Source organism: Cyanistes caeruleus, chromosome 1 (genome assembly GCF_971803275.1).
Source record: "Cyanistes caeruleus chromosome 1, bCyaCae1.hap1.1, whole genome shotgun sequence".
Classification (NCBI taxonomy): domain Eukaryota; kingdom Metazoa; phylum Chordata; class Aves; order Passeriformes; family Paridae; genus Cyanistes; species Cyanistes caeruleus.
Window position 1 is genome coordinate 149,807,782 of NC_141701.1, and position 18,399 is coordinate 149,826,180.

At 40.4% G+C, this 18,399-nt stretch overlaps 1 protein-coding gene and 1 long non-coding RNA gene across 2 annotated transcripts in view; one reads left to right on the plus strand and one right to left on the minus strand.

Moving 5' to 3' along the window:
* Positions 1–1,509: 1,509 nt before the first annotated feature.
* Positions 1,510–18,399, minus strand: part of LOC111925546 (vasoactive intestinal polypeptide receptor 1-like) — a 28,751-nt gene continuing 11,861 nt past the window's right edge. Inside the window, exons 3-13 of the mRNA XM_023922023.2 lie at positions 16,990–17,097; positions 16,156–16,265; positions 13,811–13,908; positions 12,310–12,442; positions 11,742–11,895; positions 9,952–10,012; positions 9,047–9,116; positions 8,418–8,509; positions 7,718–7,847; positions 6,057–6,098; positions 1,510–3,409 (exon numbers count right to left, since the gene is read on the minus strand). Of these exons, the coding sequence (XP_023777791.1) occupies positions 3,221–3,409; positions 6,057–6,098; positions 7,718–7,847; positions 8,418–8,509; positions 9,047–9,116; positions 9,952–10,012; positions 11,742–11,895; positions 12,310–12,442; positions 13,811–13,908; positions 16,156–16,265; positions 16,990–17,097 (1,187 nt within the window). The 3' untranslated portion in view covers positions 1,510–3,220. The remainder of the gene's footprint in view (positions 3,410–6,056; positions 6,099–7,717; positions 7,848–8,417; positions 8,510–9,046; positions 9,117–9,951; positions 10,013–11,741; positions 11,896–12,309; positions 12,443–13,810; positions 13,909–16,155; positions 16,266–16,989; positions 17,098–18,399) is intronic.
* Positions 12,686–16,960, plus strand: LOC147656033 (uncharacterized). The gene is made up of 3 exons (XR_015280074.1): positions 12,686–12,843; positions 14,348–14,393; positions 15,510–16,960. It is a non-coding gene; the product is annotated as an uncharacterized LOC147656033 (long non-coding RNA).

Consider the following 18,399-nt stretch of genomic DNA (forward strand, 5'->3'; position numbering starts at 1 on the left):
TCCATAAGCCTTTGCTTGTCCCTCTGAATCTCCCCCACACATCTTTTCACCCGGTGTTTGGCCAAAGTCCAGGGCTTTGGAGTTGGGTGCTTTGATGGAACAAAGGCCACACATTTAATTGAGGCCAGAGATGTGTCAGGGAGCAGCAGGGCTGGAGATCCCCATCCCACAGGACACGGGAGCAAAGGGAGCCATGGGCTGGTGGGGAATTGGGAAGGATGGGGCAGATCCATATATTTTCATTTTTGCTACATTCCAAATCACTGTAAATACCCTTCACATGGATTTCCACTCTGACCTGAGGCAGCCTCAGCCCTTTTTTATTTAGGGGTACAGGATGTGACTCCCTTTCCCACCATGTACAGAATGGCTGCACCAGACAATGTCTCCCTAATCAAAATCAAATCAAAAAGCAGATGTAGAAGAGGGAATTCCTAATTTCTAATTTTATTAGAAATTATTAGAATTTCTAATAAATTTATTTTAGAATTAGAATCTAATTTTTAATTAGAAATTATTTAGTTATTTTTCTAATAACCCTAATTTCTAAACATTTTATGTAGCCTAAGTGATTTTCATTTTTTAGGCAGAGAAAGAAAAGGCACCTCCAAAAGTATTTCAGCCACTGCACAAGCCCTATGTAAATATCCACTATTTCAAAGACAAAATTCCACACTCGAGCACATTTGCTCCAAATCCCAGACACCTGACGAATGAATTTTTGAATTTAAGTTTTTAAATTGAATTTATTATTTATATATTATTTATTAAATTTATAAATGAAAATTAAATTTAATTTAGTAGGTGTGTCAACACACCAAGGAGGAACTACCTTGAATTCAGTTGTATTTTCTGCAATTGAACAAATCCTCCTCAGATACTCAATTCTTGCTCTGGGAGCATTAGGCAGCCTTGGGGAAGTTCTCAATGTGCAAAACAGGTAAAGCTGCCTGCTGGAAGGATTTATTTTAATTTGGAGCCCAGTCAATCAAAATTTCTGAGGAAAAACCTGGCTGACACTATCAGAGTTAGAAATCTACTCTCAGTTAGAAATTTCAGTTACCTGAACAATCTGTCGTTGCTGCAACACCTGAAAAAGAGGCTGAAAAAGCAGGATTTGATCTTTTCAGGGTGTCATGTAGCTTGTAATAGGATTTAAAATGAATTCTTGGAGAGTTAAACTCTGCAAAAGACCTCAGGGGATTAGAGGAGGAGAAAGGAGCTGATGGAATTTAATGATGTCTTGCAGCTGCCCTTTGGGAGTGGTTTAAAACTCATTTAGGAGAGGTTTGGGAGCCCTGCCTGGCTTTGTGGGCTGCACACATCCAGCTCCAGGAGGTGGCAGTGGCTGCACACAGAACACACAGCTCAGCTAAACACGGCTTGGGACACTTTTTGCTGCCTTCTGAGAAGCAAAACATCCCTGCCTGAAGCATTCCCGACTCAAACACACCCAAAGGAACTCAGGTGTGCCGCCAAAAAGGGATCAGGATTCTTTTCACAGCCCAAATCAAATATTTATCCAAGAAATTTTAGAACTCCCCAGGATTATTAAGCTTTTATTTTATAAAGCCTCAAATGAAATATCCAAACTGACACAAATTAAATGTACAAACTCGAATGAAATATCCAGACTGACATAAACTAAATGTACAAACTCACAAAGGCTGTAATTGTCACTTGCACCTTATAGATGTACATCATACATTTTGTACACAAATTATATGACTATGTTTGGAAACAAAAGACAGGAACAGAGGTTACTTTTACAGGTAAAGCTGATAGGAAAGTCAGAATAGACAAAATTTCTCCTTACAACTAACATATGACATTGTGACAGATGGGTTAAATGCCTAATTAATAAATAACTTATTTGAATCGTATTTATAGAAGCCTGGACAAATCATCTCTGCTCTAATAGAACTAGAGATGAAGCACCTAAAATCAGCAAAGAGATTTCCAGGAGTCAAATGTCTGCTGCTCGAAATAATTAACCAAGAGCAGAGCAAACTGAGGGGCTGGAATCTTGTTTTTTTTAAGCTGAATTGATACTGGAACTCAGGGAATAAGTGAATGGCTGTGTTCTCCCAGCCTGAGGCAGGTTCTCCTGGGAATTCTCCTGTCTTGGCCCATCTCGTGTCCCTCCTGTGCCTTTTCTCTGCTCCTGGAGAGGTTGAGGTCGAGCTCAGCTCAGTCCTGAAGAGGAAGGTCACCCAGAGAATGGTGCAAGCACAGTTCTGGCTCACTCTGCTTCACCAGACCAGACTTTTCTTCTCCATCCCTCAGAGCTGGGTGTGCATCCTGACCGCTGAAACTTCCCTGGCTGTGGGGACAGCCAGGTGAGAAACGCTGGGCAGGACTGAGACCTCAGTGCTCAAAGGCAGGTCCTCAAAAAAGCACAAAATCCCCATAAATGGGGTGTTTCACTGACTGATCCTCGAGGTTCTGAACATCTGTCCCACCAAAAAACAACAGCTGGGCACCAAGATTAGGTCTGTAAGTCATTCTGAGCGCAGCTGGCACCTGGCATTGGGTTTGCTCTGATTTATTCCCTCACACATCATCTGCCTAATATTCCGCTGCTCCATATTTTCCTTTGGACAAGAAAGGGTTTGGGGTCCTCTGGCCTAATTTAATCTCCGTTCAACAGGCTTAGAAGAAAAAAAAAATAATCAAGCAGGGGTTTTGTGTGACTTGTTTGTGTTGCTGAAGACAGTTTGAGTTTCCTTTTAAGCAGATTGCTGTTCTATGGGTGTTTGTCAGGTTTCTCTGCTTCATTTCCATTAGATTGTCTCGAGACATCTCAAAATAAGCAGTAAAACACCAGAAATCATTATGGCAAAGCTTGGCCAGCAAATAACCCTTTCAAACGATGGTTAGGAATCGTGGGCTTGGAAACTGGAAATTTTGGGAAATGCTAACAAAGATATGACAAACATGTTGGGCCTGGAAGGAGCTAATGAAGGGTTGTTTTTATTGTTGGTAAACTGTTGATTCACTTTAACTCAAAGTCTGTCTTTTCACAAAAAAACAAGGGTGTTTTATGCTTCAGGAGAGAGAGAACCAGTGTTGTGATGCAGATCTGTACCAGGTGAGGAGAGCAGCTGCTGTTCAGGATAAGGAATTTGCAGGAGGCTCCTTTGGAAAGCCACCAAGGATCCAGGTGGCCACCTCAGGTGGGACATTGCAGTGGGACAGCAGCTGGTCCTTCTGTGACCTCTCAGACAGTGGTGACACCATCCTGGGGCACAGAGCTTCTCCTTTTGGGGCTGATTTTGTCCAGCAGGGATAGCTGGGTGACGTAGTTGACGGGGCTGGTTTCTCTGGACAAAGCCCCGTGCTTGTGGGTGAAGGTCAGGTACTCCTGGTGCTGCCACTTGCACAGTTGTTTCTTCAGCTCAGTTTGAACCTACAGCAAGTTACAAACAAAGACAAAATTGAGACTCAATGAACACTGGAGGCAAAATATGCCAAAAATTCTGCCTGAGTACTTAGCCTGTGTAAGTCAGGATTAAGCCTGTCCTGGGGTGACACCTCAGAGTGATGTGAAATGGGAGGAGAAAATCTGCTGACAGATTTCCGGGCATCTGGCATCAGAGAAATAGAAAACTATAACAAAAATAGTTTTCTCATGAGAAACTCCATAGATTAGCAGAAGAAGACTTCTGTTTCTCTACAAAAGGCTGATGAAAAGACTCTAGCAAGAATTGAAACTGTTTTAAACACCAAAGTTCCAAAGTTTTTTGTCTCTATGTTATCATGTGAACAAAACAATGGTGGGTAGTGGGAGATAAAAGAGTTTTCTAAAAGTTTATTTTAGTGTTCTTATTCTTGTAGTTTTGTTAATAAACTTTGTTTATTCCTTTTTTTTTAAGCCTGTTTTGCTCTTGTTCTAATCCATATCTCACAGCAAGAAATAAATAATTTTTTTAGTTACTGCTTTAAAACCACGACAAAGCCTTAACACATTTTTAGAAGCACTCGAGCTCTGTCCTTATTCCTTTTGAAAAGATAGATTTAATTTCAGAAATTCAGAAATTCAGAGGATGGCAAGCAGAAGTACATCTGGACATCAGGGCAAGTCATGGGCAAAATGATAAATAAATTTATCATTTTGGTGGCCCCTATTCTGCCTCAATTTTCCCTGTTAACCACACAGACAAAGCCTGAGTACAACTTCCTGGATGGGTCTCTGGATCTTCCAAGAATTGAATAAATAAAAGAGAGGTTTCCTCCGCCAATCCAGTGTTCCAGCTCTACCCCAGCAAACCCAAGGCCCCCCAGCACTCCTCAGATTCATCCATACTCATAACACCTTGCCTGGCAGCAGCACAGTCTCTCACATTGTCACAGCTACTCAAAACTGCAGCAACACACACACAGAGTAAATAATAATTAGTTTTTATGATTGCAGGGAGCCACGAGAGCTGCAGTGCCAAGTGGCAATGAGCAGCCAGGCTGCTCCAGCAGCAGTTATCCTTAAGAAACCTGGACAAAAACCAACCCAACTTAATCTTGGGGCCAGAGATCAGGCTCTGCCTGTCCTGTTTTAACACCTACTGGATTTCTTTGTTGTGAGGTGCAATATGCAAGCTATTAAAAGGCTGTTGAAGCAATTAAAAGGCTTCTGGCAAGGAGTCTGTGGTACAGAAGGCAGGTTGGAAGTAGAGCTTGATGTATTTACAGCAAAGTCTTGAAGGGACTCTCTCAGAATGATCATTATAAGTAAAAAAAATATTTTAGGAATTATTCATACATGGGTTGGATGGACAATTGCACTTCCATTCAGCCATTCCTGTGAGGTGCTGGAGTGTGGGGAAATGGAACTGGTGAGGGGTCTGGAGAGTAAATTAGGTTTAAGAGGAGGAGCAGCTGAGGGAGCTGGAAAGGGGCTCAGCCTGGAGCAAAGGAGGCTCAGGGGGAATTTCTGTCTCTGCACAACTCCCTGCCAGGAGGGGACAGCCAGGGGGATCGGGCTCTGCTCCCAGGGAACAGGGACAGGAGGAGAGGGAACAGCTTCAGGCTGGGCCAGGGGAGCCTCAGGGTGGACAGCAGCAGGAATTTTCCCATGGAAAGGGAGCTCAGGAATTGGAACTGCCCAGGGGGTTTGGAGTCCCCATCCCTGGAGGTGTCCAGGGAAGGTCTGGAGGTAGCACTCAGTGCTCTGGGCTGGGGACATTGGTGGGCATTGGGCACAGCTGGGACTTGATGGTCTTGGAGGGTTTTTCCAACGTTAATAATTCCATGTTCTATGAGAATTGTCCAAGTTTAAACCACTGCAGAGACTGAGGCACAATTAGAGTGTCAATCCCAACCAACCCCCTCACTTTCCTGAGGATGAGATGCAGTTTTACATTTTCTCATCAGTTTTGATTTTTTCTGTGCTTCTGGGGGAAAGTGCCAGCAAATTTAGTGATTTTTTTTTAAATGATAGGCTCACAACATTCTACTGCAGGGAGTTCACCCAAATTCTACCAATGTTATAAAACTAGGAAAAAGTGTTTGAACAAAAGTCCTGGTTGAATGAGCAGACTTGGGAAAGGAAAAGGGGAAAGGGAAGGTGAAAGGGGAAAGAAGAAAGGGAGAAAGAGGAAAGGGAACGGGGAAATGAGATCAATAGAAAAAGGGAAAAAGAAAGAAGAAAGAAGAAAGGAAGTAGGAAATGAAAAAGGGGGGGAAAAAAGGAAAGGGGAAATGAAGAAAATCACCAGGATAAAATAAACCTAGAGAAAGTGAGGAGCTCTACAATCTTTCTATTGAGCCATCATCATCATAGCTATCAAACAGAAACCAGGAGAAAAGTCCCCTGACAGGAGAATCAGCAACCATTCTTGAAGGGTCATTGCTTCAAAGTTTATTTTGTGTCCTCCTGTCAGAACTGTATGAATACAAATAAAGTCAACAAAGCTACCAAGGGACACAAAAGGTATGTGGATGCCATGGTTTCAGGAGCAGATCAAAGACAGATCTGTTCTGAAAATAGGAAAAGAAATTAAAAAACGAGGGGGGACTGTGAGCTTTGAAGGTTTTGATAATCTCATGTGCTTGCTACTCACCTCTGCATTTGAGAAGCAATATAGGAGAGCAACAACAAAACCCTAGGACAGGGAGGGTAGGGAGAGAAAAAACATGGATTTAAAATCTAGAATCAATAACAGACATAAGGTTTCATTCAAAGTTTGTGTAAGACAAAAAGGAATACATATTTTCCAGTTTTCTACTGTAGTTCAGGCGATGTTACACTATTTTTTGAGTTCTCATAATAGAATTAAATTGCTCAGTGAACTGGTGACATTTTATGTTTATTATTGCCCTTGTGCAGAGACAACAAGGATTAATTTGTTGTTCATTGTATTCAACAAACAAATTCTCCCTCAGATAAGGCAAGCATGGAAGACAAATAATTTGCAACACAGATCAGTGTGGACAAGTTGTGGTGGGGTACAGGGGAAAGGGGAAGGGAAAAGATCTCAGCTGTTCAGTACAAAATGTACCACACGCAGGCCCTGACCCTCTCAAATCCATGCTGCTGCTCTGAGTAGTGGAACAGAAAAGTAAACAATGAGATATTTGCATGGTTCACTACTCCTAAGGGTAAGGTCAGAGCAGGTTGTTATCTACTTTTATTCACCACCCCTCTTATCGTCATTACACGTGAAATCATTTTCAAACAATTCACCTTAATCCACAGGCTGCTCTTCATGGATTTCTGCCATTGTTATTCCATACAAGTAGATATTGTATTTATTTTTGGTGATTATTCATATGAAATCTGACTCAGGGATTTAAAATATTAAGGGGGCAAGCAACAGATGAGCTCGTGAAGGAGTGAGATGGGACGTGTGTGTTGAATTTGGACACACCCATAAATCCTGCTGTATTAACCAGCCTGAAGTCTGATGTGTAATTTCTCTCTCCTTGCCTCCTTTGGGCTGAATTTTCTGTGGATATAACTTTTCCCTAGTCTCTCAGCCTCCTTTGGGCTGAATTCTTCTGGGATCCTCCCTCATGGGGAGTCCCTTTTATCTCAGTCCTTATTATTCGATGAAAACACCCGAGCTCGTTAGAATCTTGTTTCTCATGTTTATTAACAGGTGATCACAAAACTTAACAGGTCTCTCCAGGCTGGTTACAAGGTTAATCTTTGCAATTTGGCACATTTCTTTCTTCTGATGGTACAAACAAGGCCTTGTGGCACACTTCGTGTCTGATGCACAAAATGGACCCAAAATACGCAGGTTTTTTATCTTTATACCTATTTTTACCCAATTAACCATAGACACGTATATTATTTTTCTTAATGACCCAATGACCCAACACCTGTGTGCTGCACTGTGACATTCTCTATCCAATCACTCACTATTACCCAAAAACCCCTCGGAGAAGAACATGAAGAATAAAGAAGAAGGGACAAGGGACAACACCCTGAATCCTTCATCTTGTCTCCTATTCTCTAAATTAACTTTTTCACCCAGTGATTAAAAATACTTTCTAATCTACACATTCACACTTTTAGCTTTTTCTATCTAACTTTAACATTTGTTTTCATGTTTCACCATGAGAACATGCTCATGAATTTCATGTTATATGAAATTCAATGTTTTTCTAGATCTTATAACTAAGTATCAGAAACAAGGGCACACACTCTGTATTCCAGACTCCAACAGGGTGTTACAGACCAAACATCTCAACCTGTTAAACACTTTGTCCATCTTACCTGAAACGAGCCCAGGCCCAGCTCGATATAAAGCCGAGCTTCCAGACCAGTGCTCTCTGGGAAAAACGCAAATACGATGTAGTGCACCCCAAAGAGGGGGATCAGAAGTAACGTGGATTTTGCAAGTCTCCTGGGAAAGCAAGAATTAAAGAGCAATGCACTGTTAGAAACATGGAATGAGTGACAGCAATTACGTGTCGGAACATCTTTTAATTCGGAGGAGAGCTCCAAATGGAGACAACTGCATCCAGAGAAGATATGGAAAGGTCTTGTGACTGCACTTCTGGGATCCCCAGTGGTTGTGAAGGGGTTTGTAACCAGCCAGGACTAGGTTTGGCTGCTGATTGTATCCTGTTACAGCAAGGAATTTAAACAAAATTATCTGCATCTTTCTCTATGTGGTCATTTGTGTGGAAAGGACTGGGAGTGAGATGGATTAATCACCTGACATTTAGTGTTCACACTTTCAAGCTTCTGAAGTTCCATACTTTATATTTTGCTTTGCTCTTTGTCCCCAACACATCCAGCCCACACTTCTTCCCCTGAAGAAAAGCAAGATGTGATATTTGGGATGAAAAAGAAAGTTCAAATTGCCATTTCTTCTCTTTCTGTTAGGAGTAAAACATTCTGTTCTCCTACCCATAAACAATTTCTTGCAGAGTTAGAACAGGTCAGTCCTAAGAGACCCAGAAATACTTACACAAAGTGGCTTGAATGGCTCCCTCCTCCCTCTTGGGATTTCAATTTATGGACTAGAATCCTGATCACATTAATGAATATAATAAAGTTAATCTGTAAAGACAAGACAAAATCTATAAATTTACTACAAGCCAGGACATGCCTTCAGTTGATACAAATAACTAAAAATCCCCACTTTTAGGAACTGCACTGCTATAAACCAACTGTTCTATAAACTGAGCTGTTCTCAGCTCAGATCGATGGCTTTAGAAATAATAATTATCTTTTCCACCAAGATATAGTTGTATATAAAATGTTGAATTATTATAGGCCTACACATTCTAATATCATTTTATGTCTGATATTAATGCCTTGTACTTCTGGTCAGAATTTTAAATTTAGATTTTAAATATATATTTTAAATTATCTAAAAAAAACTCTCCCCTGTTCTTATCATTGTTTATGACAGAGATTATATCAGACAAGATCTAAAAACCAGATCTCTCCCTGCCTAAATTCAGGGGGTATAAATTTGTGGATAAGGGAGATTTTTTATTTGTCTGAAGTTAAGAATCATAAGAACTCATTTTAAAAGCACACTAGATAAAATTATATATATGCAGAAACTCGAGGGAAAATGAAAAACCTTACTAATACAGTCAGCAGGATGGGGCCTTTGATGATCCATAACACCACTCCATTTTCATCATCATCCCAACAGCTGAAACAACAAACAAAACCAGATTTTAATCTGTCCCATGGGAGCTTCCCATAACACACAAAAACACTTCTGCCACAGGGAAGGAAAGTGGTGGACACCAAGTTTTAAATCACTGTCTAAATGTCCCTGGTTTCCATGTAGTCTAATCTAAAGAGAATTTAACCAGCAAGAATCCCAGATCGAAGAACCAAAGCAAAGTAAAAAAAATAAAATAAAATAAAATTTGTATTATCAGGATTCTCTCCTGCTCTTCTTACCACTCTCAACTCAACTTTTTATTCAACTCTCCTGAGTTCTCAGCAGGTGGGTATAAAATATTATCTTTTCCAGCTGATGTGAAAAGATCTGAAAGCCTTCAGGATAGCTTACAGTAAACAATCATTCTATCTGGAGCTCATGTTAAAAGATACAGATAAAATTAAAACAAAATAATTGAAACAAAAGAAGAAACTGCTTAAGACAACATTGGTTGTTCAGGAAGTTCTTATTTGAAGAGATTAGGGTTAGTAATTTATGGTTGGCTTTATACAGAAACAGCAATTTTCTTGAAATACAGTTATTTCTAGGACTGGGCATTAGGGAATTTAAATGAAATTTCAATAATTAATATGATATTTCCAGGTTTTACTTCCCAGTGTATGGACAGAAAAATCACAAGTTATAAGGCTATTTTCTCACTTATAGAGAAGTTGTGAAAATTAGAGGCACAACTTTGGAACATGAGGGGGTTTTCCTTTCTTTTTTTTTTCCCTATACATCTTTTTTTCCCCTCAGAAAAACAGAACTTTATAAAAAATAGGATGTCCTTGTCTTCCTTATCCCAGCTGTGACTTACCCAGTGTTCTGTTGATGGATTCGTGTGAGGACCCAAGCAAACATCACAGCAGTGGGAGCTCCTGAGCAAATCAACAGCAACACAAGAATTGGCTGGAATATCATGTCCCATGGAATCTTTATTCCAACAGGTTCACAGCACAGGAGGTTTGGATTAAAGGTCAAATTATGGGTCAGACAATTTTCAATAACTTTATGAAAGAATTTAATTTCAGGGAAATTAAGAAATTTAAGTTCAGGGAAAGGGAAAAAGGAATAAAAGGGCAGGAGGATGAAATCATGGCAAAGGAGAATAGGGGATGGTGCAAAATTCCATTTTCAGAAATAAATGCTAAGAATTACTTGAAGGTTTGGATAGGAATTACAAGCACTTGTAAAGCTGGAGTAAGCACTTATTTAGCTGGGGCTCTTTTATCCTGTGGATTGTGACCAACAAACACCCTTTGTACAGCAGATGGAATAGTTCATTTTTGTCCTAAAGACTCTACTAAGCACCCCAGACCATTCAGTTGATAAGAATTCCATGAAAATTTTACTGGACCCAGGATCCAATAATTTCTAGCCTGACTTTCCCACTGCTTATCCTTCTACCCTTCTACATTTTTCACTGGGGTTTTTTAAGGTCTATAAAGCAGAAATTGATTTTTCTCTCCTCCTGTGGAACTGAATTTCCAAAGACAAAGTGACTTTCAAACCTGCCACAAAAGGGACTTTAATGCAAAGCAGGTGACATTTTCACAGATTATTCTATAGAAATATAGGTAATTTCTTTCTAAGTATCATTTGAGAGCTGTGGGAAGGGCCCAGAATTTGTCCTTCCATATTTTAGCCCTTTGCTCAAGTCCTTTAAGCTGGGGCCATGTTAAGTTCAAGTTGGCTTTTTTAATTAATGAAAAGAAATATTTTCCTCCACATCCCCTAAGATGTGAGTTACCCCTGAGGTGTCTCTCACCTTCCATTGACTGCAGAAGGAGATGAGGATTACCACATTATTAATTGAGTTGTTTGCTTTCTTATCTCAAGTTGGCCATTATTAATCAAGGGTTGAGAGTCTACTTTCAGACAATCCTGTTTGGAACAGCTCCAAAAAAAATTTTAATTACATTAAATAAAGTCTAAAAATCTGAAGGTGAAGGATATATTAATATTTATTCAGGATAATTTGGATTTCACTTCTAAATCAAAAAATGTCATTGTAACTACTCAGTTTGGGAGCCTGCATTTTAGACCAGCCAAGGTGAGACATGGGAATATCTGGGAGTCACAATAAACAATTCTGAGCAGTGAAAGAAATCCTATTTATTTCACATTCCTATTCTGAATATCAGAGATAACTTCAATTGCTGTATAACTTCAAAAGATTCCTTAAAGCCAGATCTCTGAAAATAAAGCAAAAACAGAATTGTTTGATTCCTAGGCCTGCACTCACATGATTTAAGATTAATCTGTCAAATTCCACTTGCTATAAACAAAAGGCAATTTAGTCACCCAAACTTCTTTATTCAGTGAAGGAATTATACATATTCCTAGGGTATTATCCAGCCATATCACTCATCCTCTTGAGGCCTGGATTATTCACCACCATGGTGCAAACAACTAAAATATAAAATATAAAAATGATGTGGCTTTGATGTAGCAGCACTGGATGAAAGAGCAACTCCCCTCAGAAAACACCTCCAGCAGGCTCCTTTTGCCTCAAAACACAGATTTTATCTTTATCAAAAAAAGATTTTATCCAGTTCTGCATTATCCAGAAACACTGAACAGCACGAAGAGGAAGGGAGCACTAACCCCAGCCAGTAAATATGAACCACCACACGAACTTCTTGTTGGAAACAAAGGTCAGCAGCAGCAGGGTCTGCAGGTAGATCCCTTCGATGAGAAGCCAGAAGAAATTGGCTAAAATACTGAATTGGAAGAAGGCCACAGCAGCCTTACAAGCAACCTGGAAGTGCAGAGGAAGAAATGCCTTTTAGGCCTACTCTCATTATGGCTGGTTTCTACAGAAATGCAGGAAAAATTCAATGTTACACCACAATGAAGAAATAACAAAATTTCTGTAGGTTTCGTAATTTAAATTGACTTTATTTCAGATTTTTTAAAGGGAAATATTGGGGTTTATTTCTCACAGATTAAATTCTTTACTGGTAGGAGTAGTTAGAGCTTCGTTAGAGTCAACAGATCTAAATATCAAAGCTGAGTGCAGCCTTAGCTCTTGGTCTTTGGGTTTACAGAAATATTATTTGTTTAAAGTTTTCGGTTTTAGCAGTAGGAGAAATAGGATGAAAAGATCTACCTGTTCCTTTAGGTACAGAATTAATTGTTCAGTCAAGGGTGAGAGAGAGGGGAAGTTCAGTACCGTTGACATGAGGCAGTGGTCCATAGTTTCATCTGCAAACAAAACAGCATCTTTGGTGAAAACAGCCACTGCTCTCAAGATGAAGGAGACAAACAGGTGCATGTGGATGTAATTCCGTGTGCAGTGGAATTTTCTGGCAAGGAAAGAGAAAAAAAAATTGTTCTTTGAGGGAAGTTCCTCGTGGTCTCATCAAAAGTCAACCAGGAACACAGGAGAGTGCAGACACCTTGCAAAGCAATAAATGAGCTGTCACTATTTGAGGGGCAGTGAGACAGGAGGGAGCAGAGAAGTTGTTACCTTTTTCAGCTGATAAAAATTCCAGGATAATTGTCCTTGGATCACCACACGTTTAAAGGTGATGCCAGAGAGCAACTGTGGGACTCTTGGGCTGGATCGTGATAACACCTCTTAATTATTTTTAATAACTCTTTTGCTGAACAGGTTTGCATCAGGTCAAAGAAAGGAGTGAACTGGTGTCAGGCACATATTACGGGATGGCTGCCAGAGGAGTTGCCCTAAACTGCATTAATTAATGTATGTATTAATCTGATGAGGAGCAGCTGAGGGAGCTGGAAAGGGGCTCAGCCTGGAGAAAAGGAGGCTCAGGGGGAATTTTGGGCTCTGCACAACTCCCTGCCAGGAGGGGACAGCTAAATGGAGCTGGGCTCTTGTACCAGAGGAGGTTTACATTGGATATTAGGGAAAATGTCATTATTGAAAGGGTTGTCAAGTACTGCACAGGCTGCCCAGGGAAGTGGTTGAGTCCCCATCTCTGTGGGTATTGAAAACACACGTAGCTGTGGTGCTCAGGCTTGTGTGTTAGTGATGGGCTTGGCAGGGCTGGATTAATGGTTGAGCTTGATCTTAAACGACTTTTCCAGCTCAATGTTTCCATGATTCCCTTTCCCTAGGCTGCCCTGTGCACATTTTGCCTTGAGCTGAAGGAATCTCCCCCAAGGTTTGGACACATCAGCCTCATGTTCCTCTGTAAGGGCCGTGAGCTTTGAGACTGCCAACCCACTCCAGTCAGGGGAGTTTGCCCCAACCAAACCGCAGACCCACTTCCTAATAACCAACATCATCAAATGAGGCATTTAACTTTAATTAAATACCTTTTTATAGCTCTCAGTTATGGGAGCAATGGCCTTTCACAGAGGGAACGCACAATTTAGGAAACTCTGGTTCTGGGGTATGGGGCAGTGTTTATGCAGAGTCTGTCCTGACAGGCACTGTAGGAATGATTAAAAAATGTTAAAAATTATCTAAAGTTAGGGCATTTCCACTGTTTGATGCCAGTAAGGAGATTCTAAGAGATACTGCCCAGCTTGATTGTTTTAACATCTGCAGGGAAACACCACAGCGTGACTGGGGGAGGACCCATCACCATCAAAGCTGTTATGTCTTAGAATGATTAGAAAACAACCATAAAAAATCCCCACAAAACAAAACCACAGAGGATCTGAGAGAAAGGCAGCCTGAGAGAAAGCCCATTTATGTTTACCTGAAGGCAGCAAAGACAATTAGAGCTGTAACGAGAGACGTCACGGATGCTGCATAGCCAGCGGTGTAGATACGCCAAAATGCAGAATAATAGGATTTCTGTGGGAAAAAGAGACACAGCCCAGTGCAGGTGGTTGTGCTGGATGCATCCTGGAGTGCTCATTCCCCTGGGACACATTTCCTCACTGGTCAGCCCCACCATCTCTGGGCTGTTTTTCATGCTCGAGTTCTGCTTCAGGATTTTCCCTCCACCTCCACAAACTAGAGTTTTCCTTTGAGTCCTACTTAACCCTGCACAGGAGAGAAGATTCACAGCCCACAGGCTCATCTGACCCTCTCTGATATTGTTCAAAAGGAAAATATTAATTTTAATACATAACCACCTTTTCTCATGTCAGTACATAAAAAACTCTGCAGCACTGAAACATTCTGGTGGGAGATTTGTGAATCTGTTATTTTAGACCTGGGCTAGATACAATAAGTATTGATTTTCATAAACAGCTACAGCTGAAAGAGAAATAAAACTCTCATCTTGCAGGTGAGGAAGCTGAAACACTGATAAAGAGTTACATCATGTTGTGGAGGTAAGCTAAAGCCAAGAAAATCACCTCAGTCCTTAATTCTCTGGACAAACAGTTTATTCCTTGCTGTATATTGTAGCACTGTAAATTCTTTATAATTCACTTGTTTTCAATTAAAACCTATATCCTAAGAAATCCTAATCCTGTATCCTAAGGAAAATAAAGCTTGTTTGCTTAGTTTTAACCATGCAAATTTTATTCTGATTCACTACAAGATCACCTCATTATTTAAAATCCCAAGAAACTAAATTCTCTGAACCCAGGCAAATTTCCTCATAAACCCAGTGGACACTTTGTTCTCTAATTGATCATGAATCTGTTTATCCAAAAGGCTGCAATTCTAGGTTGGAGAACAAATTAGCAATTTTAAGTAGATTCATAAAGAGATCTTGTAACCCTGACATGATAGGAATCATCCTGCTGTTTTCCTGAAATACTCCTGATCTTTTATACAGTATTTTCAAAGCACAGATGAAAATTAGTAAATAGGATATTTAATTTCATACTAAAGTGCTTCAATTAATTTTATCTGGTTTTGTTGGATGGATTAAGAAACAACAGTCAATACAAAAGACACCCTAAGTGCTCACTGCAGACACAAAATACAAAACAAGTGGTTCTCTTAGGACACAACTGGGATTTTTACTCACTTCCCTCTGTGTGCTGTGCAGCAGGGATTGCTGATCTTATCTTCCTTTTGTAGTCAAACCTTGTGGATTTGACTGGAATAACGAACTAACCCCATCCAGAGCACAGACAGCAGCTCTGTGCAGAAATCTGCTGTCATGCTGAAATATAAATATAGCTCCTTGCTTGATTTTAGCCTAGACCAGCCAGAAATTATGCCTGGTTTAGCATAATCCAGGGAATGCTTGGAGAAAGACACCTGGAGAGTGAGTTTAGCACTGTGAAGAAACCCATGGGGGCTGGAGAACTGTGCTCCAGAATACACCTGGTCCTTTATGAACCTTGCATCCCTTCTGAGCTGTTCAGATTATTCCCAACATCTTTCTAGAAAGTTTTTAAGCAGTTATTTAAATTTTCTAAGCATTTATTTAAGCTTTTAAAGCATTTATCTTTCCCCAAAGTGCAAAGTACAATTATTCTTATTTATAAAAGGTCATTGAGCTCCAGATGTGAACTCCAGTACGATGAGGAGGAATGTGGAAATCTAAATCATATCAAGATGTGGATGTGAAAGAAATTCTGAAGCTTAATTGAGCATGAATGATGATTTTCAGATAGGAAAAATATTCACTTTCTGCTCCACTGAACACCTGAGATGAAGTGTGGAAATATTCAATGAGTTCCTTTCTAAGGGTGTGTGTTGACCACCAAGAAATGTTTTTCTATGACTCGGAGAAAATCTGGAAAACAATACAAATAGGAGGGATCCAAAGGAACTTTCCCTGAAGAAATCCCTGAGGACTGGTGGGTAGGGCTTCCTGGGAGATGTGTGCAAGATGAGGACTTACATCACCTCTGCCAGAGAACCAAAGTCTTTGTTAGTTTGGACAGGTGAACTCAGCATGAGTTTAACACCAAGAGGAGACATTTGGATGAAGAGGAAAGTGCTGACTGCTGCTCCCTTGATTTATGTTAAGCCTAATTCATTAAATAACTTCTAAATATACCTAAAAGTTTTGAGTTTAGCGCTGAAAATGGGTAATCACTGGCTCCTGACAGGACTCAGATGTGTGGAGCATCCAGCTACTCAGGAGAGGGTGCTGTGGAGATGTTCAGAAGCAGGAAATCAAACCCCCACCTGATCCTCAGGTCCTTTACTGGAACCTTCATCAAACCCACAGGCAATGGTGTATGGTGGGAAAGGCTCTGACCAATATTCCTCCTGTGAGCAGTTCCTCTGAAGGAAACCTGCAATGGGAAAACACAGCAGAAAGTTAATTACGGGTGCTGGTGCTGCTGTTCTTGAAGTTTTAATGAGTAGCAACAATTTCTTATTACCCCTTTGAGTCCTAAGTTAGGGACTTACAGGTTTAGTCATGTTCAGTGAGATTAGCTGCAGGAATGACAATATTCTATATATCTATCCATTAAAAAATCAAGGGACATCTTCCCAGTCATTTCAAGATGCAGAGGGACTTGTGCATTTCATATGGGAAATAAACTCTGAAAATTTATTCCTTCCACAGAGGAAATCAAATTATAATTTTATAACATATTTGGGGATTTTGGGCAAAGCCCTGAGCCATTTTTTCCAGACTGGAAGCTCCATACACGTTTTGATCTTGGTCCTGCTCTGACTGGAAGATTGGACTGGATGACCTCAGGAGGTTCTTTCTAATATAAATTAATGTACAGTTTTATAAATCAGTGATTCTATCACATATTCCTCTGTAAATTTGCTTGTCCATCGTATTTAGATCACCAAAGGGATAGAACAATTCAGTAGAGAAGAATACAAAGCATAAAAGTGTCAATATTGACCCCAAGCCGAGATGTATATCTGGATAATTACTGAATGCTGACTGACATTAGAGCATTGTAAATCAGGAAAATATGAAGGAATCCTCAACTACTAGAGTTCATTTAAAATTAAAAAAACAAAACAGGATAAGAATAGGAAAAAAAATCTTGCCGTGGGTACTGGTAAATTCTTCAAAAAATCGTGGGCAGGGAACTTTAACCACTTCTCCAAAAGTGGCTCTGGGCCAGCAGGTTAAACCATCCCAATCTCTGGCACATCCTGAAAAAAAAAAAAAAAAAAAAAAAGTGACTCAAAATGAAGAAAATCATAGAGAACATCACACATTTGATCTTCCATAATGAGATTGTCTGTGGCTTTCCCACTCATTGATATGCACGAAGAGCCACAGCAGGATGTGCAGCTCTGCAAACGAAGGAGTGTTTTCCTTTTCTCCTTGAATGTATCCTTGCCCACACTTGGTATTCCAGCTGGACCTTCCCCTCCTTATCTCATGAGAGAATGGACCTGAAATTCAAGCAGACACAACCCAAAAGTCAAATCAATTGGAGCTCTTTTCCATTGTCAAAACAAAAGCCACCGAAATAAAAGTATTGAATAATGATTAGCACTTGAGATTTCTCATTACTCCTTTTTCATTACTTGAGATTCCTCATTACAGAGCCTAACTGAAATACATCAGACTTAAAACTCAGCCCTAACCTCTTTATTTCATGTTTAAAAATCTACCAATTTCACCTGGCTTAAAGGAAATAAGGGTTGAAGTCCTTATCTTAGCCCCAGTCTTAGGCAATCAATAGCATTTTTGCAATGGATTTCCAAAGGGATTAAATTCATCCCGAGCTAGGGGGACATCTCAGCACCATAAAAAATGACCATCACGGGGAGTAGGTCTGACTGGCTGGAATTCATGAGGTTCCCTAAAGCTGAGGCTGCTGGCTGATGGCACAAGGTGTGCTTCTGGCTCTGAGTCCCCTAAAAAAGGGTTTTCAGAGGTTTCAATGAGTCACGGCTTTGTCACTGCTGCATCACACCGAGACTTCAAGCTGTTGGCAAATGGGCGTGGGGGCAGCACAGAAAACTTGCCAGCATGTAAATGTGCCTGAAACAATAAAAAAAAAAAAGCATCCTGCTCTAACTAAAACTCTTGGGTAGTCATAGGGGGGTATAAAGCAGAGGGTTGGGTTGGGAGGTGTTATTTTTCTTCCATGATTCTTTTCTGCTGCCTCTGCGATGGATGACGAGGCAAATGTAAAGTTGTCAAGTTGAAATGTGGCAGCAATGCTTGCCTGGAGCTGAGCAGAGTTACTCTGGCTTTCAAAAGGATAATCCTGAGAATCTCCCACAGAATTATCCTCACATTGCCCTCAGGAGGGTGAAATTCTTGGTATAGCAAATTTTCCAGGGAAAATAGAGCCCCTCATTCATTAGCTGTAATTTTAAATGCCTCAAACACGTCAGCTAATCTCAGCTCTGTTCCCTTTGTGAACAACAGAAAGAGACAAGAGACTTCCAGAGCTGATTCATCCAAAATACTGGTGGCTTCTTCCTGAGGACAGGATG